Raw genomic sequence first — 27622 nt, forward strand, 5'->3', positions numbered from 1 at the left:
CATGTAAGTTTATAATCACGTTAATAAGCATGTGATCGATTTAATATAGAGCGGGATCACTTGTTCTGCGCGTTTTCACAGCCTTAGGACCAGATGTGCTCTTTAGTTTGTTTGTATGACATTTGATGCTCATCCCAGGAGGCAGCAGAATAGACAGGCTGTGCTTGGGAGTGTTTTTTTCTTTTCTTTTTATCTTCCATGACTCTCCTGTTTGCTCTTGGTTCCCTGCCACATCAGAGCTTATTGTTCACCGGACAATATTACTTTCCCCATAATCAGCTGTGGTTTTGATCTTGAAAGGAATACAGTTTCCACTACGTGTTCGACTCCCTTTAACTCAGCCTACATGCAATATTTTATATAATTTTGTCCAGATGAAATTGAGTAAAGGACTGTACACTTGTTCAACGTGAATCTAGACATGAATCAAGAATTACATATTTTTTAAAACAAATCTGGATGAAACTAAATATTGACTTTGTAAAATTCCAGATTTCAAAGACATAATCAAACAAATGCTGCCTTCAAGGGTGTCAAGATGTTTCTTTTGTTATTTATTTATAAAATAAATTTACGTAGAAGGAGCATCAGAAACTAGATGAGACACCTTCATTTGGTATGAAAGCAGGCAGGTGTTACAGTACAAAGTGCTGACTGGGCATGTATGCTTAAGGTGACAGCAGAGCATGTATCAAACAGTGGCCACTGATTGTTTTTGCTTCATTTGTTCTGTAACACTCTGCTGTAGTTTGCAGAAAAAAGCCGTGTTGTTCCCATTACAAATGTGTGCAACATTTAGTGCATATTCCTCTAATCTTGAAAAAAACCAGAGTTGAGAATATCCAGACATCAAACTGCGTTCCAGTTGGACATTTAAAACGATACTGTAGAAAATCTTCACTTTCCATAGCCTGGCTGATTCACTCCAAAATCAAGCAGAAAATGGAAACGCCTTACTTACATTTTTATGTTTTTTTTTCCCCTGACATTTTAAAAATTTGATGAAAATGTGCACGACCGCTGAATGGAGACATAGCTGTTGTTTTCACCAACAAGGCTTTTACAATAAAAAAAAAAGCCAGAGTGAAATTTTCTCTCTGGAAGGGTTAGAAAAATAAAAGAAAAATGTTGTCATGTGGACAGAGTTGAAAGCCATTACTGTTGTGTCATAATTTTCTTGCTCCTGACCCGCAAACTGACAAAACTGATCAAAGGTGGTAAAACGAATCAGCAGCTTGGAGAGAATACATTTCTAGTTAGGAAAAAGGGGAAAAAAAGAGAGAAAGTGAACAAGTACCAATAACCCATCCAGCTCCCAAATCTGTTTCCTTGCTAACACCTCGGAAACATTTCTGCTGCCAAAACTCAAGACTGTGAAATTCCAGCCTCCGAATCCACAACAACAATCTGTGCAGAGCTTTGTTGTGATTCTGCTTCTTTTTTTTTTATCACGCATAAATGCCTCCTTTATCATGGAACACAAACATTAGAGAAAGAAACGAATGATCCTGACACAAAGCGCAAAGGTAAACAGGTTGCAACGCCTCTTGTGATGATTAATGCTGCAGCTGTGAATGCCTCGCAGCCACCGAGCGCGCCCATTCATGTTCCTCCCTCTCCGGGGGTAATGAATGAAACGCTCCGAGCTTTGTGTGTCGCTCCGAGTGTGCGTGTGCCTTACAAATTGCACGAGTCGCTCGTTTTGTCAGCCCTTGACGTCACCAGAACCCCAACAGCCATTATCGGTGCTGGCAAGTGTCAGCATGCATGAGTCAACTGAAGTAATCTTATCGGTTTGCAGACAGTCCACCTCAATCGCCCAGGGCAACAGACGCTATGATCACTTGTCACTCTGAAAGATTTGTGAGAGACTAGGGGAGATTGGCAGGAGAGGCGGTGGAGGTGAGAAGAGAGAGGGAGTCATTGCTAAAACAGACGGAAATGCACCGCTTGCACTTCAGCAGGGCGGCGGCAGGCAGCGGGTCTGCGTTGGCACGCCGGTACCGTGAGCACGGCTCTGCCTGCAGGCTGATGGACAGAATGCGCCGCGTTCTGACTGGATGCGGGGCTTTCTGCAAGCCAGGGCACAAATTGATGTAAAACAAAAAAAAAAAAAAAAAAAAGAGTTCATTCACAACAGCCGCGTTTCACCTTGAGGGAAAAGCCGAAAACACACAAATGCACGCACACACGTGTGCGCACAGAAACAGAACAGTCACATTCACCAAAATAAACCTTACTGGTGTCAAGCAATTGCAAACTCAAGTTTAATTTGTTTCACAAGTACACTGAATTAGTTTTACCTGAATTACTTTACATGAGATCAGATGTGAATTTTTTCTATTCTTTATTTTTTTACTAAAAATAGTTAGTCGCACAACAAATACGAGTGTGACATGATTTTGACTTCCGAGATGACTCAGACGCAGCATTAGCCATGCTAAACATCTTCCTCCCTTTACTCAGGCTGTTACCTTCCTACACAATTCCACTTGATTCTTATCTCCCTTCAGTCTGGTATTTCCCCCATTCAGTTTGATTTCTCTGGTTACATTTCAACCAAACCAACCAGATGGAGGATTTGTTAACGATTATGATTATTTCCTACACAGCTTTAGAATTGTAGTCTGCCTACCGAGGATAACTTGGCCATTACCTTGCTTTGCTATTATCGATTCTACAATATTTAGCGATTATTTCCACTCTCGAAAGGTATAAATTTTTCATCCGCAAATATCGACACGTTAAACTATAGGGGTCCATAGGCTTAAACCGTCCATGTCTGGTTTGTGACGACAGCAGGAAGACTCTGCTTCCCCCCATCTCACTTTCTTGCTTATAGTGCACACTATCAACTACACACCAGTTTTTAAATTGTATTAATAGTAAAACTGGAGTTATGCTAAAACGAGTAAACCATATTTTTCTGACTGTGAGAGAAATCTCAAAAAAAGGCTTTCGATGCAACATTAGATTCCTTTATTTTTGGACATCACATAAACAAAGGAACCTTTGTTTTTGAGCATTATTATTTATTTTTGAGACGGCCATCATTATTTTTTAATAAATGATGGGCTGTATTTTGTTGCTAAGAAGTGAAGTTGTCCAATCAGAGTCAAGTATTGTGTAGTTGGTGATTTTAATCAGTTTTCAGTTAATTAAATCCAAGTCTATGGCACACAAAATGTCACTAAAATCACTCTGTCCTTCTAAAATCTTTCAGAAAATTATAAAAGTGCATCGAATTGTATCATTTGCCAAATATTGTGATACATATTGAATTGTGATCAGAATATCGTATCGTGAGGTCCCATAGTCTCTCACAAATCTTTCAGAGTATTGTATTTGCTCTTCCACTTTATTAAAATCTTATTACACAAACAGTCTGGGCTTTCTCCCATTTCCCACTGGTAGAAATTCTACCAGGCCAATCTGTGTACAGATGGAGAGGCTATGAACGAATTTTGTCATAAAACAAGGAAATTGAAGGGCCCGTGTTAGATTGTTAGCTGAATTCCTACAGTCTGGATGTTCTCCCGCTGCCGGTTGCCTATACACCGAACAGACGTAAGAACAAGGACGGCTGAGAAGAGATAAGGGCGCATGCATCATGTTTACTCTGATACACCAGAGTTGTTGATCTGAGGCCAGAGGAACAAAGGAGCCACCACTCGCTAAAGGCAGTTTATCTTGCAATGGGCTCATCTTCATTCATTGCCCTACTTGTCGACATGACGCGCACACACACACATTTACAAAACACATACGCACACAGAGGGATTCTAAGAGCTGAAAAACACAGATGTTTGCCCTTCTGCCGGTGCTGTTCTTTTATGTCGTTAAGAAAGGAAAGTTGAAAGTGTCACGCCGGTGCACATTCACACAGCAGTGCAATTTTCGGAGTAATTTGATGACTGCATAAACATTGCACTTGTCGCCAATTGCACTTTTAGGATAAAATAGCTGAAATCTTGAAGCGTGAGATTGAACCGGAGTGCGTTTGTGTTTCCTTTGTTCCGTCAGAGGGGCGTTTTCAGAGGTGGTCCTGGCCCAGGAGAAGCTGACCGGCCGCATGTTCGCCGTCAAATGCATCCCCAAGAAGGCGCTGAAGGGGAAGGAGAGCAGCATCGAGAACGAGATTGCCGTGCTGAGAAGGTGAGCGCAGTCACACCGCCCCACACACAGCAACCGGTTACCGGGGCAACTGTGGATCTCCTCTGTTAGTTCCACGCAAAATACCCCCCACCTCCATACATCCATCCATACATCCATACATCCATCCTTCCCCTCCCCTGTCAGCCCTCGCCCCCAGGTCACGATCCATGGCTCAAACACACATCACACACACCAGGGCTGCGGTGCTATGCAAACACAACCATATCAAAGAAAATTTTGTTATTATTTAATTATTTTTGACCTGTTGTGCAGAAGTTTGGGAAGAACGCTTGTAAAAAATTTTTAGTTTTGCTAAAAAAAAAAAAAAAAGAGCCATTAGATTTATAAGCAGAAAACAGAGAGCCAACAAATCTGTTCTTCAACTTAAAACAAATTAAATTTTGTGACTTGCTGGACTTTTGTGTTCTCCAAGTTATGTTTAAATACATTTAGATATTTACAGAAAACAGAAAAAAAAGTTTAAACTAACCACGTGGACTAAATCCTTCCAAAGAAACCAAGGAGATACATTTTTACTGAAAATAAGAAAATCGAATATTTTATCAAAGTATAATGACTAACTAAATTCAATTAGTAGAGTGCTGAATGATTAAAAATATTGTAAAAAACATATTGTATATATTGTATATATATATATATATATATATATATATATATATATATATATATATATATATATATATATATATATATATATTGGTCGGTAGTTGGGTGGGACTGGACCCTTTGATGGATCCTTCTGGATTAGGATTGTCCGCCCTTCAGTTAACCATTCAGGGTGAGTCCCACTTTGTAGCAGCTGGTTCATTTGGGCTGCCAGTCGCTCATGGAGAGCAGTGAGTTTCTTTAGCCAGTAGGCATGGATCATGTCAGGCCCTGGTGCTGTCCAATTTTTCATGCCTGAGAGTCTTTCTTGAACATCTGTCACAGTGATGGTTACCGGGGCTTGCTCAGGGAGGTTGCTGTGGTCCTCTCGTAGAGAGATCTGAGAGCCTTCATTGCAAACTCGATGAAGCTGTGGAAAACCACCCTTGAAGCCAACTGCAAACCATTTGCACAAGTGTCCATCAAATGTGGCATATACCAAGGAGATGCTCTGTCCCCGCTACTGTTCTGCATAGGCCTGAACCCCTTAGCCAAATTATCAACAAGACTGGCTACGGATACCGACTCAAAAATGGGGCCAACATCAGTCACCTCCTCTACATGGATGACATCAAGCTGTATGCCAAGAGTGAGCGAGACATCGACTCACTGATCCACACCACCAGGATCTACAGCACTGACATTGGGATGTCATTCGGACTAGAGAAGTGTGGTCGGCTGACCACAAAGAGGGCGAAGGTGATCCGCACAGAAGGAGTCTCACTCCCACAAGGAACAATAGCAGACATAGAGGACAGTTACAAGTACCTAGGTATACCACAAGCAAATGGCAACCTCGATGAGGCCACAAGGAAAGGAGCCACAGCTAAATACCTCCAACGAATAAGGCAAGTCCTGAGAAGCCAGCTCAATGGCAAGAACAAAATCAGTGCGATAAACAGCTATGCCTTGCCAGTAATCAGATACCCTGCTGGAATAATTAGCTGGCCAAGGAGGAGATAAAAGCCACAGATATTAAGACCAGAAAGCTACTAACAATGCATGGAGGGTTCCATCCCAAATCCAGCACGCTGAGACTGTACACGAGCCGCAAGGAAGGAGGCAGAGGACTAGTGAGTGTGAGAACCACTGTCCAGGACGAAACAACTAAGATCCATAAATACATCAGGGACAAAGCCTCAACAGACAATGTGCTCAGTGAATGTCTCAGACAACAGGGAACGGAGGTTGAGGTGCCAGAGATACCATCATGGGAGGACAAGCCCCTACATGGGATGTACCACCAGCAAATAACCCAAGTAGCTGATATCAGTAAATCCTACCAATGGCTGGAAAAAGCTGGACTCAAGGACAGCACAGAGGCCCTCATCCTGGCCGCCCAGGAACAGGCCCTAAACACCAGCGCAATAGAGGCCCAGATCTACCACACCAGACAAGACCCAAGGTGTAGGTTGTGCAAGGAGGCCCCTGAGAAAGTCCAGCACATAACAGCAGGGTGCAAGATACTGGCAGGGAAAGCATTCATGGAGCGACATAACCAAGTGGCAGGCATAGTGTACAGAAACATCTGTGCAGAATATGGACTGGAAACCCCGAGATCAAAGTGGGAAACACCCCCAAAGGTGGTGGAGAACGCCAGAGCTAAGATCCTGTGGGACTTCCAGATCCAGACAGACAAAATGGTAATGGCGAACCAACCAGACATTGTCGTAGTGGATAAACATCAGAGGAAAGCCGTTGTGGTAGATGTAGCAATACCAAGTGATTGCAACATCAGAAAAAAGGAGCACGAGAAACTGGAGAAATACCAGGGCCTCAGGGAACTGGAGAGGGCCTGGAAGGTGAAGACCACAGTGGTGCCTGTGGTCATCGGGGCCCTCGGGGCAGTAACCCCCAAACTGGAGCAGTGGCTACAACAGATCCCAGGAACAACATCAGACATCTCAGTCCAGAAATGTGCAGGCCTTGGCACAGCCAAGATACTGCGCAGAACCCTCAAGCTCCAGGCCTCTGGTAGAGGACCCGAGCTCAGAGGATAAGAACCACCCGCGGTGGGTGAGAAGGGAATTAATTAATTATATTATTATTATATATTTAATTATTAGTTTTACATATACTTTGCCTTTTTTGTGTTTAAAGATGCATCAATATGTATGGTTGATTTATGCTTGTTGCTTACAGTGTAGTGCAATGACTTTTGACAGAAGGGGTAGATTACAGACACCCTGCATGTTATTGTCTACATTCGGATATTTTGCGAATGCGCAGAACGCTAAAGGACAATAAAAGACAATTCTTTTACTGGCCATCTATAGCCGAGCTGTCGTGCTAGAACAGCCTCATCAACAAAATGACACTTGCAGATGTAGGTATTATTAAATTAGAAAAAAATAAACAGTTGAAGAAGAACTAAAAACTACTCATACTTTTCTTTTATCTCATTCTCTGTATTTGCTACACAGCCAATACAGAGTTGGCTACCACAACTCTGTATTGTATACACTCCACTAATGTATCAGGATTCAACAACAAAAAAAAAAAACACAAGCATTTCCCATACAAAGAATAGAACATTCAGTCTGTTACAGTATTATGTTTTTAGACCTTATGTTTATTTTGCGATTATTAATAAGTGATTGTCTGAACACAGCAGTGATTGATTAGCTCATTTAAATACCTGCTCTACTGATGATGTGTCAGAGAAGTGGCCTTGTGGGTCGCCTTTTTTTTTTTTTGTTTTGTTTGTTTGTTTTTTTACTGAACCCAAACACATCCAATTCCACATCACATCTACATGTTAATATTGTCAAAGTCAAGCTAGCGTAACAGCTCTCCCTATCTATTTTTTACAGTAAATATTTTTTTTGCCCTTGTTATCTAGATGTCGTAGTGTTGACAATTAATAGCAATAGTATCCCTTTTTATTCTATATATAACGTGTACTTTGAAGATTTAGCATGTTAGGTTGTCAACTTCACACCTAAACCAATGGTAGTCATTATTGTCACTGAGCAGTTTTCTGCCATCCTGCAAGAAGCTGGGGCTGAGATCTTGCACAAGGTGTCTATATAAGATTTTTCTTCTCACAACTACTCCGTTGATTTCAGAATTTTTGTTTATGTCCACATGTTCATTTTAAACTAAAAATGAATTAAATACATGATTGATATTTTAATATGAGGCATTTTTTTGCACAATGAACTTGAATAGCTGTGGGAACAATTCTGGCCTCATATCAGAAATCAGTTGTGAATGGACAGAGCATCACGCATGCCGAACCTCCAATTAGGGCTGCATATCTCCCAGTCCAGCTGTGAGAACAACAGTGGATTCGGACACTCTGAGCGTTGGGAACAAAGACGACTCTCCCTCGCCACCAGTCCCACCGCTGTTAGTGTCACACCAGCCGCTGCCCGTTGCACATCCTGGTGGCACCGTAATGACAGAAGATGTCTATGTTTAGCGGTAGAAAGTGGCCCCAAAGGCAACGCTAATGCGATGTGTAATGTCAGCTTTTGAGGCTGATGCTGGGAAGCAACGCAGCAACACAAACGCCACGCCAATTACGAATGCCTGAATGCAGCTCGTATTTGTGTGTGTGTGTGTGTGTGTGTGTGTGTGTGTGTATGCGTGCGTGTGAGTATGTTGATGTATAAAACCGTGGAGAGCAGCTTATGTTTTGACACATATCACATGCTGCTAGTGTGTGTCGGTCCTTATTCGTGCGGTTTGACTCTGCCAGGCGCAAGCTGTTCTGCTTTTGTGCAGAATGTGTGCGCCTTCAAAGACAGGAGTTTATTTTTCACTCGTAGCCCGCAGCATCAAATATAAATTTAAAAAATCTTTCAAATCGCTGTTTAAAGATTCCAGTCTGTGAGAAGAAATAGTTATTTCATCCTTTAAAGCTTCAAGTAAGAGAAGTCGATGAAAAATGTATTTTACTGGTATCACTAACATGTATTAATAAATCTTGAAGGTTTTCACAAGTTGATTAAAGCAAGAGTTGAGCAAATATCGGACTGTATGAACTTTCTAAATGTGTGTAGAAGATTGGAATTAATTGGATTGGTCTGAGTTTCATCTAAACCCATATCACTGGGCTTGACTTGGACTTTGGAAAGTGCTACGAGATTGGATCTTCTGTAATTTGGTGCTCTACAAATAAATCAGATTGTATCAATTTGGAATTATAGAGATCCAAACACATATCTCTGCTATGTGTGCATGTTGTTGTAAGACTTATTTACCTGATAAATTGGGGGAAATATAAGATTCCTTGTTGATTTTGAATGTTTCTCTATGAGTATATGTGAAATTTTACTTTAATGTAACAGTATCAGCCGAAAATACATTAAAAACACTTATAATTTGAGAGTCACTGGGAAATTGTGGCTCAAGTAGATTTGTTATCTGTTCATGTCACACACACTTCAATCAGCCAATCGACTGCTGGTACTAATGACCTCAGCTTAAAAAAATACCTTTTAACAGAATTCATTTCTTTCATTCCAACCTCTTCAATACTATAGATTGCCCAAAGAACTGTCACAGGAATGTTAAGAAAGGCTAAATATGGTCTTTGGAGGAGTTGGCCCTCTAAAGACCATATATAGAGGAAACCTTGGCGTTTCCTCTACCGCACCTTGGCGTCTGTCCCCTCCGTAACACAGCCAGTACAGTCTACCACTTGAGTCTTGGGGTTGAGATGATGGGCCTTGCAAAGATAGGTAGTTGTACTGTACTATACTGTGTCAACATTATGACCCCTATCTGTCTCCATGCCATTGTTCCAGGTTCATACATCATTCCATTCAGTTCATGAGCTCTAATGCTCTCACTTTTCCTACTAGAAGCAACCCATAGTTATCTTGGGTTACAAATCAAAGATTTCCATTAAAATGTTGCTTTGATGACATCTTCCTAAAAGATTACCTTAGCCTACAACTACTACTGATGTAGAGATATAGAAGGTCATCAGGGTTCATTATTAGTTCAACTGAGATAAAGAGTAAATGAAAGGTATAGATAGGCACTTCTCTATGCAATCATAGAGAAGTATTAAAGTGATGCACTTGTGTATGCTGTGACAATAGAGAAGTATGATGCAATTAAATATGCTGAGGTTACTAATTTGCCTCTGCGGAGGGACATTAGAGAAAATTGGAATTGCCAATAATAATAAGAGAGAGAGTTTCTGACAGTCATTTCGATAAATGGATGTTATTACTGCAAAAGGTTCAAAGCGTCCCTATGTGCAGTGTAAGACACTGGGCCGCCTTTGGAAAACCTAATGGATTTCTTTACAGCTCTAAACAGGCAGATATTATTTTTACTCTATAAAGGACAAAGCTTTGCTTTTGAATTCAATTCAGTGCACTCGTCTTGTGTGTTTCTCAAGGCAATTCACAATGCAAAAAAGAACCATATAATGTCTAATTATTAACTTTTCAAGATGGTCCAAAATTAGTTCACATGAATCCTATACACATTTCAAACACAAATACACATTTACTTACATTTTACACAAAGTGTAATTTAATTCATCCAAAGGATAATCACACACCCTCGCTTTTTCCACATTACATTACGTTCAGTTTGCCTTTTAAAAATTAAAATCAAACTACCCGCTGCTGACAAAGTTAAATCATGTCTTGTGTGTTAAAAATGAAAATAATAGCTAAATCAAACCAAAAGACTTGCTTAGTTGTGACTTACAAAACTCCCTTGGTCTGAAGTTTTTGTTCAAATATCAAAGACTTTTACTTGCGAGTGGTGGTATGATGGAATTGCAGAAGAATAGACAGTTTTGGACATTGGCTGCTGTAGCATGAGTGCTGTTCTGGCCAGGTACCGACTTGGGATCCCACAGAATGAGGTGGAGAGTCGCTAAGTGGAGGGGTCTTTCCATTTCCGTCCTGGACTTGTTACCTCAGGTAACCTCCTCCACTTATTGTAGATAAGTGGAGGATAATAAACCAAAAGCAGAGACATTATGATATCTACTTTTTGGTAAGAAATATCTCAAAATATTTGTCAAGAAAATTTTCTCCAGGGGCCTGAACGTAAAACCAATGAGTCCTTCTTTGGCCAAGCACTTGGGGATCAGTTAGTAATTCAGTAGGTAACCATCCAGAAGTCATGACGCACTAGAATCATTCCTACTGAGATTAAAAGACCTCAGAATAGCTCAAATTATCCATTCTACAGATGGAAAGAGAGGCGAATTATTGGAATCCAACAAATGGTTTAGATGTGGGTTTAAGAGATTTCCAATGAAATTTCTTGGTCTTGACTTGCTCTGATCCAATTGTTGGTTTGTTTCTTTCCACTCTACAATCAGGACATGTTTGATTTCCGTACTTATCCAAGAAGTCCCAAGAAGAAAACAGGTGAAAAACATGACAAGGGTGTAACTTCCCTATCGGAACAAATGGTTAGACATATTTTGGTAGTGCTACCATAGCAGTTTGAGATAGAAATAGACTATAAAGTTCCGCCACAACAGCTGTTACAGGAATCCATGAATAAGAGCAGCTCAGAGCAACATGGAGCCTGAAATGTTCAAGAGGCTTTTTGTGAATGGACCCTGACTCTGGTTTGCCGTTACAGAGAGCTGTTGTCTGTAGCTCTCCATTATCCCTGGCAGGGCTTAAATCCACGCATTATCCCCATTCAACCTGCACTCGTCTGTGTGTTTCTATGTGTGTGTGAGTTGTGTCTTAGCTTCGTGGCTCATCGCTTGCCTATTGTCACAGAGATCATACACTGTAATAGGGGGTAAATGCCTCACCTGAGCACCTGTTGTGAATGTTTGGGTTAGCATGTCATACCTGGGGGAATTACCTGTATTTACAATGCAGAAGATGATCAAACCATGCGCCCACATGCATTCAGTCGTGATTTTACCAGCATTAAGCTATTAGGGTAATGAATGTGCACCTCACACACACACATAGAAACACACAGAACTGTTTGAAACACCCTCACCATGCTGCTGTAACCATGGAGAGTTTGAGGAAATTAATCCAGGATGAAAAGAATTTTCATTCCGATTTCTAAGTGTTTGAGTCAAAAGAATGAAAATACAGAAAGATTTCAGCTTAAAACAAAATCACAATCTACATTTAAAGCAGCAGTATGCAGTATCTCTTATTTAAAAAAAATTATGTTCTACATGTTGACACTGTCACCAAGCCATTAGAGCATTAGAGATAATCTGTGAAAAGATCAATCTCTTCCACCTCTTCCCTGAGCCATTGTTGCTCTCTGTGTTTTTGTCGGGAGAAGTGCATTTCTTCAACTAATCAGAGCAAGCAGAAAAGTCTTAGTGCTGCCAATCAATATTCTGTACTTGCTGCTCGATGTGCTAATGGTGGAGAAGCAACTTATTGTTACAGGAAAACTGTTTATCCACCATCATCCGTGGGCATGCGTTCACAATGAGCTGTTTCAACAAATGTGTGGAAAAATATTTGTATAAAAGTTACAAACACAACTTTTATATGTATCTAGCTTTTAAGATACATATAACATTTGAACAAAAATTAAGTCTGTTATCCATGTAGTCATGGTCTTTAACCGGACATCTTGTACACAATGTACCATGATGAAAAACTGAATTTTCATTTTTTGTACGTTCCACTTTGTGAAACCACCTTTTGCTCTACTTCCAACTTCAGCTGTTTTGTGGTGCTTCTCTATCAAATAGGCACATCTACATATTTTAGCTCTTTCTTCTTTGAATAAAAGTTTGAGCTCAGTCAGTTTGGATGGGGAGCTTCTTTAAATAACAGTTTACAAGCTATGGAACAATTTCTAAATTGCATTTAGGTTTGGACTTTGGGCCACTGTAACAAATGCAAGGTTTGATCTAAGCTGTAACATTGTAGTTGCAATGTTAAAGAGGACAATACAACGGATATCATATGAAATAAAGAGGTTTACTATTGGTTTGTGTTTGCTTTGCAGAATCAAGCATGAAAACATCGTTGCGCTGGAGGACATCTATGAGAGTCCGGACCACCTCTACCTGATCATGCAGCTGTGAGTTAAACCTTATCTTCATTTTGGTGTGCGGTTTCTCAGAGGTGGTGGAATCAGTTGATGTGTGTGTCGGTGGAGCTCTAATAAAGGGGTCTTCCATCTGTTTTAGTCATGACTGAAACTTCCTTGCACTCATGCTTTCTTCCTCCTTTGTGTTTATGTTGAGGAACATTGCAAGCATGTCCCATTTAGATATTCAGGGATTTGTTGAAAATAAAGGTAAAATTGCGACTGGTTAACAAATGGGAGCCTTCTGCCCTTTGGTAGAAGATTAGAGCTGCCTACGCAGGAATAGAAGTTGTTTTGGAAGTTTGGCACTGAAGCTGAACGCGGTTCTATCCAGTTCAGGTGGAAGACCCGTCTGAGGATTATGTAAGCGTCAGCGGATTATCAGTACAGCCACAACATGTCTGGGTTCCAACGCCAGCCTTCATAAAATCGAGAATAAGGGGTAAATAAAGGCTGTATTGCACTTAAATACTGCACAAAAAACATGTTTTGTTCAAAAACAAAAGCTGTGTCCTCACCAGACCCATTTTTTCCCATTGATCATTCCCTCTACTGTTTGACAATTTTGTGAATTTTTTTTTGTAATTGTAATGATTAGATGGAAAGAAATTTTCTCTTTTTGGTCTTTTCTGACTGTTGAGAGTGACAGGTTCTTTCACTGATCGTTTCATTGGATATTTCTGCTTGAGTGCCTGTTGAGTTTTCTATGTCTCGTACTGTCCTTACGGTGCAAATCAAAACATTTTTTATATCACTCCTTCTGCCAACCGTTAAATCACCTGAAGTCCTTTTCTTGACGATCCTCCAAAGGTTGTGGCTTTAGCTAAGCCGATAAGCGTCAATGCTAAACCCAGTTAACTGAGTATTTCCGTTTCTAATGCGGATACTCCCACCTGTTGTCTCCAGAATGTCTTAGCTTGCGTTAGAACGCTGTAGGGTCAGTGCAGCGTCCATCAGAAAATCAAGTGCTGCATCACTGGACAACAAAACCCAGAATGTTTTGTTGTCCATCATTGTGTCCCTGTTCTGTCAATTAATGAGTCTTTCATTTGGGTCCATGTGTGCTCTCCTTTGTTTTCATAACCGAGGCTCCTGTTGTTTTCTCATCGGGTTTTCCACTATCAGAGAGACAATCAGGGTTGTACATGTTCTGATGTCCAGATGTTTCCAATGAAAAGCTCTAAAGTTCTGTGGTTGAACAGTTGGAGACAGAGCGTATCTTTTTATCTTCCATCTCCATGTCTTATCTCCCACCATCTGTCCCTCCTTTCATTTCATTGCTTTTCTCTTTCCTGTTTTTTTTCTCACACCTTATTTCCATCTCTATCACCTCATGCTTTCCCTCTGGCTTACTTGCATTTCTTTATTACTTGCCATGTTAATTTTTGTCTCCCGTCGCCATCTGTTAATGGAACATGGGTTAGTTTCCATAGTTACAGGGTCAAAGGTAAGCGGTGGGTATTGACGCTGCAGAATAACATTGAAAAATGAGGCTGTTGGAATTTTCTGTTGCTTAAGACAGGAACTGGCACCATTCCAGTTCATAAGGGGGGAAACGGATGAATGCTACAAGGATGTTTTGTACTCTCCAGATACGAATGAATGAAACTTAACATGCAGTAATCGGATGAAATTAAAGTTGACAATATGTGCAAATTCCAAGATATGGCACTTACAGCTCCTTTCCCTCTTTTTGTTACGTTTTCTCAGCCAGCCTCTGGTCATTTGTGCAACTCTCTGGAGTATGTTTTGTCAGCTCTAACAGAATATGTACAATAAATGTATTTTAGAATACCTAAAATACATACTGATAAAAAGAAAATGGAGCTCCAATGTATAACAAACTGAGGTAATTTGTTACATGTAATAAAATCAAGTCGTCAAACTTAATTTATTCATGTTTGTTTAACATGACAATTAAATAGACTTAACATATTTACTTGAATAAACTTAATTTGATTACTTGTAATAAATTAAATCAGTTTTTTAAAAGTTTGATTGTCTTCTATTTTTTATCTCAATCCACTCCCTACTCATTAACGACACACATAGACATAGGCAGACTTTACTGTCATTCAACTGCACAATTCAGATGTACATATTAAGCAACATTTTGTTGCAGGACTCCAAAAAAGTGATAAATGGATTGAGATAGGCAAGCAACAAATTAAACCATATTTTTCTCACAGAGGTTTTGGCAGAAATGTTAAGGGAATAATTTGCTCCCTCTGAATAAATTCTCATGTTGCCTTGTTAAAACACTCTCTGTGTAAATGTAACAATAAAAACACTGTGATGTCACAGCAAAACGTCCCCTGTCCTGATGTAGGAGCACAGTTTTCCTCCCTATCCAAACATTATATAACATGTTCGTCTATTGTTTATGTATACTTCATAGACAATAGAGCACTTAATGCTTCACAAAATTGACTTAGATTGCTAATATTGATAAAAAATACAATTTAAGTCAGCCAACATACTGGTGAGGACAAGAAACAGTGCTTTAATTCAATATTTGTGGTCAAATAGCTTTAAATGTACTGTTGTGTTAGACTCTTACTGCTGTGTTACTCAATGTGTAGTTGTTCTAAGTACACATTGTAATTTAAGGAACCTTTCTGCAATAATCCATCATTAATTATATATATTACAAACAAAGTCAACGTTACACCGCTGTGTACCAGAGAGTATGTGCTGTGACAGAATTTGCTGAATTTTCTTTTATTATGTAAGCAGAGACAGAACTTTCTCAAACATGCTGTATTAGCGATTCACCAATAAGCACTGATAGTATTACAAACATGTATCATCATTCTTTATTTCTCCGGTTGTAATCAAAAGGTTTGAGACTGAGAATGTTTTTTTTTGCCCATTTGTTGGTTCAGTTTTTATGGGGGCAGTTTGTATCTGGTACAAATTGCTATAAAGAGTCATCAAATGAAATGCAGTTAACCGCAAAGGTAATAAAAGTTAATGAAAAATACTTCAATCATGAAAACCTCTGAGGAACTGTGCTTAATCCCTGCCACTAATTGACAATAAGCTAAGGGGAAACTGTTAATGAAGACCAGGCAGCTGGTATCACTCTGTCATTCTGATTAAATCAGATGGACAGAATGGCTGCTTTAAAGGAGTTGCTGCTTGAAATCATTCCTCCTTTGCAAACCATGGCTACCTCCAAGCAAACACGTGCTGTTTTTATGTCTGCTTCAACTCTTCAGACTGCACCAAAAGATTTGTTTTATTGAGTCATCAGGGACTTCCAGGAGAGATGTTTAGCTGCTGCAAAAATAGCTTTAAAACACCAAAGAAGATACCAGGAAAATGTTCTAAGGAAGATTTAACTCAGGGAAGTGGTGACCAAAAAAGTGATCTCTGGTATGCCTAGAAAACCTCAGTTAAGTTCAACTGAACTCTGGTGCGGTTCGAATGCATATGTGTACAGGAAGTGGAACGGCAGCAACTCCAAATATAGGAAGCAGACTACAGCACATGGCATTGTGGGTAAATGCAACCAAAACAAATACGTCTAGCACTAGCCAGACAAATGGCTTGTCTTTTGCCAAAGACAAAATTCAAATCCTACAGCCACTAAAATCCGACTCGGTTCTATTTTTCTATTTTATGAAGAAGGAAGTTGCGCTCAGTTTCTTCTTCAAATGTTTTCCTGTTGTTTTCTTTTGTGGCTCTTGGTGCAGTGCCACTACAGGCGAAGAGCAACTTTGTCTATTGGTACAGGAGCCATTTAGTGATCATATTTTTTTCCCCTCTATTGCAATTGAGCACTGGTTCAAAAGGCAAAAGAAATGACTAAGACCCTGTTCATACTGAGACGCTTTTAGGCATATCTGGCAAAATTTCGTTTGTCTTTTAGACAAACGAGACACCAGATATTAGCATTTCTGAAATTGGGTCTAAGAGTGGATACATTTTCCTGTGTACATTCCAGCTGTGTCTTGCAGAAGATGTGGCTCTTTTGAAGTTTTAAACAACTGGATCTTGTTACACCCTGTCGCTGATGTTTAGCTGTGACCTAAGTAATATACCAGCTCAATGAAGCTTCCTGGAAATTGCGTACGCTATAAACAGCCATGTGGGGAGAAGGGCAGAAACATCTTTAGGAGCAAGAACATATCTTAAACATTCTTCTTGTTTCCAGTTTTTGTGCTCAATATTTGGATGTGTAACCAATACTGACAGAATGGCTTCATGTCCTCCGCTGCCATTGCTAACAAGATTTTGAATGAGATTTTTATCGCAGAAAATCAACATCATAGTTCACAACTTCTTCTAATGTTCGCTGATTGGCCAAGTTGAAATTCAACAAGAGAAGTCAAACTCAATGAGAGAAATCCCAGAGAGAGAACTGAAGGGAGATGAGAATCAAGCACAATTGCGTAGGAAGGTGATAACCAGACTAGGAACCCACATACTTCTGTATGAAATAGTATTTCCTTTATTGTAGTAATAATAGTGGAAGGTTTGAAATAATCCTTTGACATATTTGAGCTTACTGTACTGACATGAAGTACATGAGTGCAGCTTAAATCTGAACACAAATCATTGCTCAGACAGGCTTATGGATAATCTGAGAGACTCTTTGAGTGTCTTGACTTGTTGATTGATTCTTGTTGTTGTGCAGCTCATTTCATTCCGTTACATATCCTTTCTCTTGCCCCTTCTTCCCCTAGTAATGTTCAAGCGCCCTCATGCTTTATGCGTAGACAGATGTTGAAATATAGAAGACACAGCGAGAGAATTGGAGGGAAGCAGCAGTGTCAGTGCTGCAGTCTGTTCTTACTTTCATCACCATACTGTATTGTAGTATGTGTAGCCGTTTAATCGTGAGGCATTGTCTATTCTCTCTAATAAAAGATGACAGCCAATCCGTGTCCTTGAGCTTCTGTAATTACCGCGCTGGTTCTGATCTCTAAGTAATAAGTAGCCTCGTTTGTTATAATTATGTACATTTACAGAAATGTCAGTCTTCCTTCCCCCCTCTCCCAACTTCCAGAAATCTCATTTAGGGAGCAAGGGTCATCGAGCGCGTTTGGTGTAATTGCAGCACGGCAGATCAATGCGCTCTTTCCTCCGCTGCCCTTCAGCGCGGCCTGTCTTACGTAACCCCAAGCCCAGGGAGCCAATCAGTCGGCGCTCCGATGGAAATCAATGCAAACCCACTGCAACTCTAAATGAATGCTGTTTGTTGTGAATTAAATGTTAAAGATGAGATCCATTCGGCAAAAGGAAGGAGGGAGTCTGGCTTTCAAGAAACAAAAAAATCCAGATGAAAGTATTTCAAGTTAGACAGCTCTCTCTGTCGATGCAGTCATTATTATGCTTACTGTGTTCTGCCTGGGTTCCAGTTCCTGGTGCTAAACTCGCATAGAAACTGCTGAACATTCCCGAGTTGGCTGTTTTCATTTCAGCGTTTAATATCGCGATGTTGCTTCACGCGCTTTAGCTGAAATCCGTTGTTTGTGTTATTAAAGTCATAACTTCAAAGACAGAGGCATTTCATTTAAAGCGAGAAAAAAATCTCAAAGAGTGATTGGAAGTCATCAGCAAAGTGAATATGTCTTAAATATGTCTTATTTCTGATTAGGATCAAAAGTAAAATCAATTAAAGAAAAACTTAAATACAATTACAAGAAATGATGCCTAAAAATGCATAAAAATACTTGATTTCAAAGAAATATTTTTCTTTGACATCTGTTTAATAATCCCTGACTTATATAGGAAAATATCTTAAGATTCATTCTCTCATTTACAAGAGATGTTGCAAATAAAAAAAATAACAATACAATTTACTGAATATAATTTATTAACTTCTAATAATCAATACCATACATTATCAGCTGAGTTGATACAAGATGATTAGAAGTGCAAGGGTGGGAAATAAGGATAGTGCAAGGAGGACGTGGTGATATGATAGGAAATATTGTGTGACAAATAAAAAAATGCTGTATAAAGATGAATATTTTGTGTCAGAATGAGAACGGCTTTATTGGCCAGAAAAACAATAAATGTAACTTTGGATTTCCGTTGGAGCAAAAAATAAATAAAAACATGTTCGTATATGTGTATGTCATGTACACACTTTATGCCTGTTTTAAAGGTAGGTTGTGGTCAGTATAACAAGAATTCGCCGACCTAAAAGTAAATCCAAAACAGTTTGCGTCCAGGTTGTGTGGGATCTGCAGAGATGTTAGCTACCATTTTCTTGACCTTTGACCTGTACAAGTCCTGGATGGAACTCAGACCTTTCCGGTTGTTTTCTGCTGGGGTCAAACCACACAGTGATGGATAAACAGAGGAGACCGTTTCTAATTTAATCTCAGAAAACTTTAGTCACCTACTGGAAGTGTTTTTCACATTCTTGATGAAGAGATTTTAAAAAGCGATTTCATTACCTTCTGTTAGCTTATACACAGACTTCCAGCAACGAAAGCCTAAATCAGGCCAAATTATTAAAACCTTTGCCTAATAATTATTAGGTTATGTTTGCACAGATTGTGAATGTTATGCTGATGAAATAATTACTGTGTGTGAATAAGCACAACCTTGATCAAGGAAAGCCAAGGTGGACGGTGTTGAGTGCAGCAGTTGCTTATTTCTATCTCTGAAGGCAGCTAATGACTGCAGCAGCTCTGGTCAGAGACCTGGATCTATTGGTGTGATTATAGCCCTTCATCTCTGCCATGATGAAACCCTCTCTCCCCCTTACACACACATGCATGGACACACAAATAAAGGCTCGCTGTCAGCCATGATGCACAACCATCTTCTCCTGAGAGCATTCAGTTACCAGATCAGCTAGAGGAGGGGAAATAGAGAGTTGATGAAAAGGAAGAAGGATGGACAGTTCCAGCGTTTAATCTACGAAGAAGGATTTGTAGTTTTTGTCACTGTTTTGTTGCAGTTGACAAAATACCTAATAATATGTCTGGTGGGGGTGTGTTATATTGGCGTAGGGGATGGCGCGACCTTTGAAGGCCTTCAGTCCTCGACATGGCTGTTGCGGGTTCGATTGCCGGACCCAACAATATTTGCTGCATTTCTTACCCCCTTTTCTTGCCCTTTTTCTGTCAGCCTACTTTCATATGAGGGACATTTTCAATAAGTAAATAAATAATAATATGTCTGGAGCCCAACTGTGATGGTGAGATAACAAACGTTACTCACCACAACTAAGAAAAAAGGTTGACAAAAAAACCAAAAAAACAAAGACAATGTGAATGAAAATATGTAAGTTTATGTAATATTATACAGGACAAGGTTTCCCTCATAAAACTTGATAGGGAAGTCATTCGGCAACCTACCATCTCTCTGAGGTAAAAAATAGTTAATTAAAGTTGAAAGAAAATTTGAAAATATCACTAGGTAATTACATGTTATAGGAAGACATTTTTAACAATACATAAACACCAACAATAATCTTAAAAAAGGCAAACATAAAAAAAATACAATTAAAATAAATATCAAGAATTTTTTAAAATTCAGTTTGTTTATTCTAACTAAAGTGTCAACATTTTTTAATGCCTTATCCATGACTTGTCACTTTATTTGTTGAAGTGTGTAGACCATATGTGTGTGTCACTTCGCTCTTGCTTCGGTGTGTATGTAGGCTTGTGTGGGAGTTCCTGTCCTATTGCCATGCTCTCCTTACAAAAACACTTATGCAACCATTCAGCCTGGTGGCTGATCTCCTTTTTACAGTCTGCACATAAGTGTGTATGTGTGTACGCGTACACGTGTGTGTGTGTGTGTATGTGTGTGCATGTGTGTGTGTGTGTGTGTGTGTGTGTGTGTGTGTGTGTGTGTGTGTGCACTTCATCCCTTTCCTGTCATTCCCAGACAAGGCTTCTCGTGGAAACCGACTGTCCTCTTTGAAGAGCAACAGAGAGGATTAGCAGTTAATTCTGATCCCCCTCTTTTCCAGAAACTTCATTAGTTTGACTTCAATAAGCTCTAATCTGATCTGTCGCCATGACGACACCTAACAGATGCTGAAGGCGGCAGGGTTTGCCCTTGGTGATGTTTTTGTCTGTGTTCAATGCATTTTTTGTGCCTGTGTCGTTGTCAGAAGCTTGGTTTTAAAACATACCGGAGATAGAGGCAAAAAAAAAAATAACGATGCAATAAAAGTGTTTTTAAATGATCTTTGTATTTTTATGGCAATTTTTATAGTACCTTGAAAAAGTATGACCCTATGAACTTTTCCACGTTTTATTGAGATTTTTTTGTGATATACTGAGACAAAGCAGAACAAAATTATAAATAGGAAGTAAAACATCAGGTTATTTTTACACAGAAATTTGAAGATGTAATTTGCATCAACCCGTCTCAAGTCAATACTAGAACGACATTTATACTATAGTTTACAGCTGCAAGTTTCTTGAGACTTGAATATGTCTTTGCTCAATGACTCAACAAGAAGAATGTTGGTGTTACAGAGCAGCATAGGGAAGTAATAATGGATACTGCCATTTATGGATTGATATCCAAGTTATTCAGCAATGAGAACCAACAATATTGTCACAAGATGAAGGAAGCTAATGAAAAAAAAGCACAATTACTAGCGAGTGGGGCATTGACTGAAAGATCTATAAAAATGTTTGGTTGTGGAGTCGGATTGAAGAGTGATAGAATTGTGATGTGATGCACTTCACTGATACAGACTTCTTTCATAAGTTCACAATTGTAATTTTCAGACATTATTTATGTTCCAATTTGTGTAGTTTCTTCTAGTGCAGATTTACTCTCACGTCAAGGCAAAAGTTGGATAAAATACGTATCATGGCTGCTCAGACTTCAGACATTTTGAAAACGATCGGTAATTTATATCATTTAGTTCCACTGTTTGTGCCACTTTATGGAAGTGGCACAAATTGGATTTTGGGAGGGAATTGAAAGATCTGAATTAGTCAGTTCATGCTGCAGTGAAAAAGTCAGATAAAGGTCGCATTTGGAAAAGAAAACCGGATTTAGATCAAATTTAGGAATAAATAAAACTCAATTTAGGTTCCACTCAGGTAAAAAAAAAGTAAAATTGGACTGAGATAACTTTTGCATGCTACATGAAGGTGACCTTAGACTTTTTTTGTCTACTTGAGTTGTGATTCTGCAGCTCCTCCAGAGTTACCTTTAATTCCTGGCTGCTTGCTCTCACCTGAAACACTCCATCTTGTTTTTTTTTGTTTGTTTGTTTTTTTGCTTTTTTTTGCTGCAGCAAGAAATCTAGTCAAAGTTCATTTGAGTAAATGCATGCCACACTTTTCAGACATGTATTTTCAGAACCATTTTAAAATGCTTTCTCAAGATAATGGCATCTTTGCTAAATAATGATTTTGTAAACATTGAAGCTTTTTAAAAAAAGATTTTTTATTATCGAGCGTAAAGCATAAACCAAAGAGGAACACTAAAATCCCTTCAGACCTTTTTGATCAAGAGCACTTCAACAGAACACACAGGCTGACATAGAGACTGTCCTCCACCAGGTGGAGCCATACGTTTGACTAATGGCAGCTAAAACACAGCTCACCTGGATAAACTGTGTATCTTTTATACCAGGACAAGTTATTTCATGTGGCAAAGAATCATAAAACATAAAAGTAGTTATTGCAAGAATCTCCCAGAGGGCAGAAGTTTTTAAATGAACTTGAGTTTTTCTTGGAGCAGATGGGAGATTTTCTCAGATGAATTCCATCTGCAGACACCAAGAGCGTTTGGTTTATTGCTGCTTGGGCTAAAACAGCAAATGAAACCAGGATTAGATATTCTCACTCCTCTGCACCATGGAGTGGGCTTCCCAGCTTCTTCAGTTTTTTTTTTAAAGAAGAGTAGTTCTATGTTGGAAAACATGATGAATGCTTTAGCTCTGCAGGCGTGCGTATGTGTGTGTGTATATTTGTTGCACATGCCTCATAGGCTATAACTGGAAACCTCTCCACCTCATAAATAACCTGAAGTGTTGACCCAAAACCTCCCACAGCGTCTAGTCGTGTATTTTAGTGAAAAGGACAGCCATGCAGGCATATTTTTGTTGGTGTTTTTGTTCAGTTGTTTACACACACACACATCATCTGTCTCTCCTCAGGGTGTCGGGGGGAGAGCTGTTTGACCGAATCGTGGAAAAAGGATTTTACACAGAGAAGGATGCGAGCACGCTGATCCGACAAGTCCTGGATGCCGTGAACTACCTCCACAAGATGGGGATCGTGCACCGGGACCTGAAGGTTAGACTGGCATACACACGCATACATGCGCACACACAGTTATGTGCATTCACCTATTACATTTAAAATTTATTGGATTAATCTATTCTCACTTGATATTAGAAATTAAAGGTCAACAGAAAAGTGCAGATTAAAACACTGCAGTTTGAAGAAAAAGCTATTTTTGTATATGTTGTAAAGTTGCAACTTGCCAATTTTGATTAAAAAAAAAATATGTCAAATCAACAGTAATCTACAGTTCTGTGTACCTATTAAATAATATTAAACTTTTTTGTAATATTTTCACACTTCAAACTTCAGTGTATTACATTGGAATTTTGTGCAATGAAAAGTGTTTTGCATGTCATTTCCATTAATCCACCTTATTGTATTACATAATTAGCAATAAATCTGACCTTTGTGGAAGTGTTGCGAGGGGAAACCCTTTCTTAAAAGAAAGCAGTAAGAAGGTATGATTGATGTTTGCTATGTGAAGGACAGAGGCTGCCAAAATTTATCTTCTCACTTTTTCATATTCTGTATTTATTGATTTAGGTTTTTTTTAAATTACTGTGACTTTTTTTTTTTTATTATACTTTGATCTATTTTCTCAGGCAATGCAAAGCAGAAATATTCCAGGAGAAAAAAAAAATCAATGTGTGATAAAAAAAATTGCCAGTAAATAAAAAAGTACCAAATAAATACAGAATATGGGAAAGCAAGAAATAATAAAATAAAATGTGACAGCAAATGGTGCTTTGGTCAGATAAGATAAAAAATGAACAAAGCTGGTCAACTCTTTATGCCAGGAGTTTTGCATAGAAAAAGGAACTTCATTCAAAATACATACCCAACTTCAGATTTGTGTTTGTAATAAAATATTTCTTGTTCTTCTACTTGTACAAAGTACAAAAATATCAAGCCTTCACTGAACACCCGTGTTAGATGAAACGACACACTGCGTTTACTGATTAGGTGTCTTCTAAGGACTGATGCTTGTATTGAATTTTATTTATTTGTAGCAGAAATTTTAGATTTTTATTTGTAAATAGTCTTGAAACGCATGTTTGTTTTAACACACCAGAAAAAACACAAAATTTTATTTATATACTAAATACTACCGAATATGAGGTTTATATAGAAGCCCATGTCTGATATGAAATGAAAAAATAAACGCCCAACAGGAAGTCATCATTTCCACTAAAATATAGTAGAACAGACACTACCATCTGTTCTTTTAAAGTCATAATTATGAGACAGTCATAATTTTTACTTTCTAAATCATAATTATGAGATTGTGGAGCAAACATTGGAGAAACAGCACAGCTTTCTATATCATAGTTATGAGTTTGGAAGTCATCATTACAAGTATTGCAACCTGTAAGGATGACTTTCTGTTGGGCTTTTTTTTTTTTCTGTCATGTCCAAAATCGGCTACTGTAGGGTTTGACAAAATGTGAACATTTCCAGGGTGTGAAAATGCTTTTGCAAGACAAAGAGCCTTTGTTTTCTACACTGATGTAAAAATTCATCTGTTAGAAAGCAGTGGATGTGAAAAAGCTTTTCTTTTTTTTCTTCTTCCTGCAGCCAGAGAACTTGTTGTATTTTAATCCACAAGACGAATCTAAGATCATGATAAGTGACTTTGGTCTGTCAAAGATGGAGGGCAGTGGCGACGTCATGTCCACAGCCTGTGGGACGCCAGGATACGTGGGTAAGCCAGTCGGACGTCCCACATTTTTACCACTTAAATTTTTTCCCCATCATTTCCTAATTAATCAATATTCCTGGATAAATATTCCTGTTTGAACGCTCAAAGAGAAGACGGGCTCATGTCAGCCAGTGGTAAATAGCTTGTAATTGTATAGCACCAGACAACTTAAACCACTTTACATTACATTCAGTGATTTAACATCCACACAGTATCACATCTGCACTTTATTAATATCATCTTTTTATGATGTCCAGGGAATTTTTTTAGTTGCCGGTCTAGATGCAAATACTAGCATTCTTGCTAACAAGACAGCTGTAATGACTTCATCACTATGACTGTATGGTGACTCCACGCTTCAACCAGGACGTCGACTTACTCTTTATAAACTGCCACGCCAGCCTACAGGAAGTCTGGTTCTCTATTGTTCACTGCTTTGTGCACCAGAATAACTCACCAAGATCCAGCACTGACACATTCCACAGGTTTTTTGTTCTGTTCTTTTTTCTTTCTGCGAAAAGGTGGCTTCAAATATCTTCATTTTGCCGTCCGTTCTTGTCCGTTTGTGTGCACGCATCGCAGAAGAAGTGTTTCAGTGTTTGGGACCATTGTCATTTAACCACCCAAACTTATCACCTGGTGATGTCAATGTGTCCAGATGTAGCAAAACAGAAACTGACCTTAACCCTGATACATTGAGCCCCATGTTCTCTGAAGAAGCTCTTGGAATGGGAGAAGAAACATTTTCAGGAAACAAAGTGATAAGTCCAGTTGCTTTCTGTTTACGGGTTCGCCGAATCCGTCCGGATTCATGAAAAAAATAACAGCTATCTGTTTCACATGAAGACATTGTAAAAACTAGCAAAAACAATGTGTGGCAAAAATCCAGCCGTGTTGTCATACCACTGAAACTGGTCAAATTACTGGAACCCAGCACGGCTTCACTGGGATTGTGCTAGAAAAACACTTTGTTGACACATTTTCTTTGTTATTCTAATAATTCACACGCATACACACTGTCTGAAACATCACTTTTGTTGGGCCAGTTTCACTCCAGACGCATGGTGTCTATTTATAAATGAAGTTGTAAATAACCAGAGGAGGCACCAAATGAAAACCAGATCTGAATGATGAGCACTCCAACTTTCCACTTCTTTCTTTTACCATATTTGCACAAAACTTTCATTCACAATTCTCTCCGGTCGGCCTGTCGCCGTCTCCAGTGGAAGCAAAATGCAGCGGCTGTAAAATAGCTGAAAGTGTTGCTGCAAAAGCAATAAAAACTCCATATTGTGTTTTGATTATTATCACTGATTTATTTATGCCAATAACAGCTCACGAACATTGCATGTACCCCTTAGCTTCTTGCAAGTTTATCGTCTTTTGAGCTCAGTTTGATTTGCAAGCTCAATCATGTTAGACAAATAGTGCCAGTGAACATCACCTTATAAGTCCAGCTCAAAATTCTCGTTTGGATTTATGGCTGGACTTTGATTGTACCATTCTAACAGATCCATGTTCTTTAGAATTAAGCAACCGTCATAGCTTTTTCTTCCAGTTGTCTGGCTGGAAAGTGAAATTGCATCAATATATCTGATGCTGAACAAGGCTGAGTGATGTGGACTTATAATTTGATCGCGATATTTTGTGGTCCTTTTGTGAATATAAAAACAATAATTTAGTACTTCTTTTTTAGGTAACTGTATGTCAGTGACTGCATGGCACAACACAAACAATGCCTTAAAAAACATTCCCATTTCAATCAGGCTTCTTCAAGACACCACTGCTTTAAACCACTTTTTTTTAATTCACGGAAAATTATCGATGCTGTCATGGAGACGATAGTGAACATGTCTCTGAAAATGCTGACGATGAAACATTGAGAAAACTATAAGCCAAAGTTCTTATTACGATGAGAAACTTCACAGTAAGCGATACGATAAATGCCCACCCCTGTGCTGAAGACGGTTTTAACAGAGATTCCACCAGGAATCGTGACCTCAGCGTGCAAAAATCTTCTTAAATCCAAATCCGGGAAAAACAGAAACACACTGGCCTTCACATCGCAGTGAGTCAGAACGGGCCAGTAAACACAGCAGTGCACACGTTTCTCAGCGTGTGTCGGGTCTCCCTCCATGTGGGGCTGCAGGGAGATTCAGGCTCACATCTGAACCTGACAGAGAAACTCAATTTTCTCTGTCAGGTAGAATCCTGAAGACATGAGAACCTGGAGCTCCAGCAGCAGCTTTCCCACCATAAAACCAGCTGCCATGTGATTTCCATTTGGACAGACATGATGTGTCTGCATGTTTTCCATCTTGTCAAACCCATTTAACTGGCTTCTTGCCTTTGTCTTTCTCAGCTCCAGAGGTTCTTGCTCAGAAGCCGTACAGCAAGGCGGTGGACTGCTGGTCCATCGGAGTGATCGCCTACATCCTGTGAGTACCAGCCGTCCTCACAATGTCAGCATTCCTGAAAACATCACAGCAGCCTGACACAGACTCAGTAGATGAGTCGGTTATTCATTGACAGAAATCTCTGTCTGAATTTGATCCAGATAAATGATTACATTTTGATTCAGGAGGCTCTCTGGGCCTCCTGTTTTCCTACTAAATTAAACTTAATTTGAGGTTTCAAGAGAAGTACCAATCCACTCTTTTCATTTCCGACACTGATTGGTATCGGGTCAGCCGATACCGATCCGATTCAGAAAAACAGATGAATTTACTTCCATTTTTTCTTAAACACAGACATAAAAGTACTGAATTACACACTTATTTAATAACTAATTGCATCAGTACAGCATATTTTACCAACAGCTTCACAAGTTCGGCCAAATATGCACAACGCAACTTTAATT

General features: G+C 39.2%; 1 protein-coding gene across 1 annotated transcript in view; it reads left to right on the top strand.

Moving 5' to 3' along the window:
- The window catches only part of camk1da (calcium/calmodulin-dependent protein kinase 1Da), a 63067-nt gene that overhangs the window by 24326 nt on the left and 11119 nt on the right, over window positions 1-27622 (top strand). The window contains exons 2-6 of the mRNA XM_055055562.1: window positions 4024-4155; window positions 12751-12825; window positions 22934-23072; window positions 24639-24765; window positions 27125-27200. Coding sequence (XP_054911537.1) covers window positions 4024-4155; window positions 12751-12825; window positions 22934-23072; window positions 24639-24765; window positions 27125-27200 — 549 coding nt within the window. The remainder of the gene's footprint in view (window positions 1-4023; window positions 4156-12750; window positions 12826-22933; window positions 23073-24638; window positions 24766-27124; window positions 27201-27622) is intronic.

This window comes from Poeciliopsis prolifica, unplaced genomic scaffold, assembly GCF_027474105.1.
Source record: "Poeciliopsis prolifica strain line A6 unplaced genomic scaffold, Auburn_PproV2 SCAFFOLD042, whole genome shotgun sequence".
Taxonomy (NCBI): domain Eukaryota; kingdom Metazoa; phylum Chordata; class Actinopteri; order Cyprinodontiformes; family Poeciliidae; genus Poeciliopsis; species Poeciliopsis prolifica.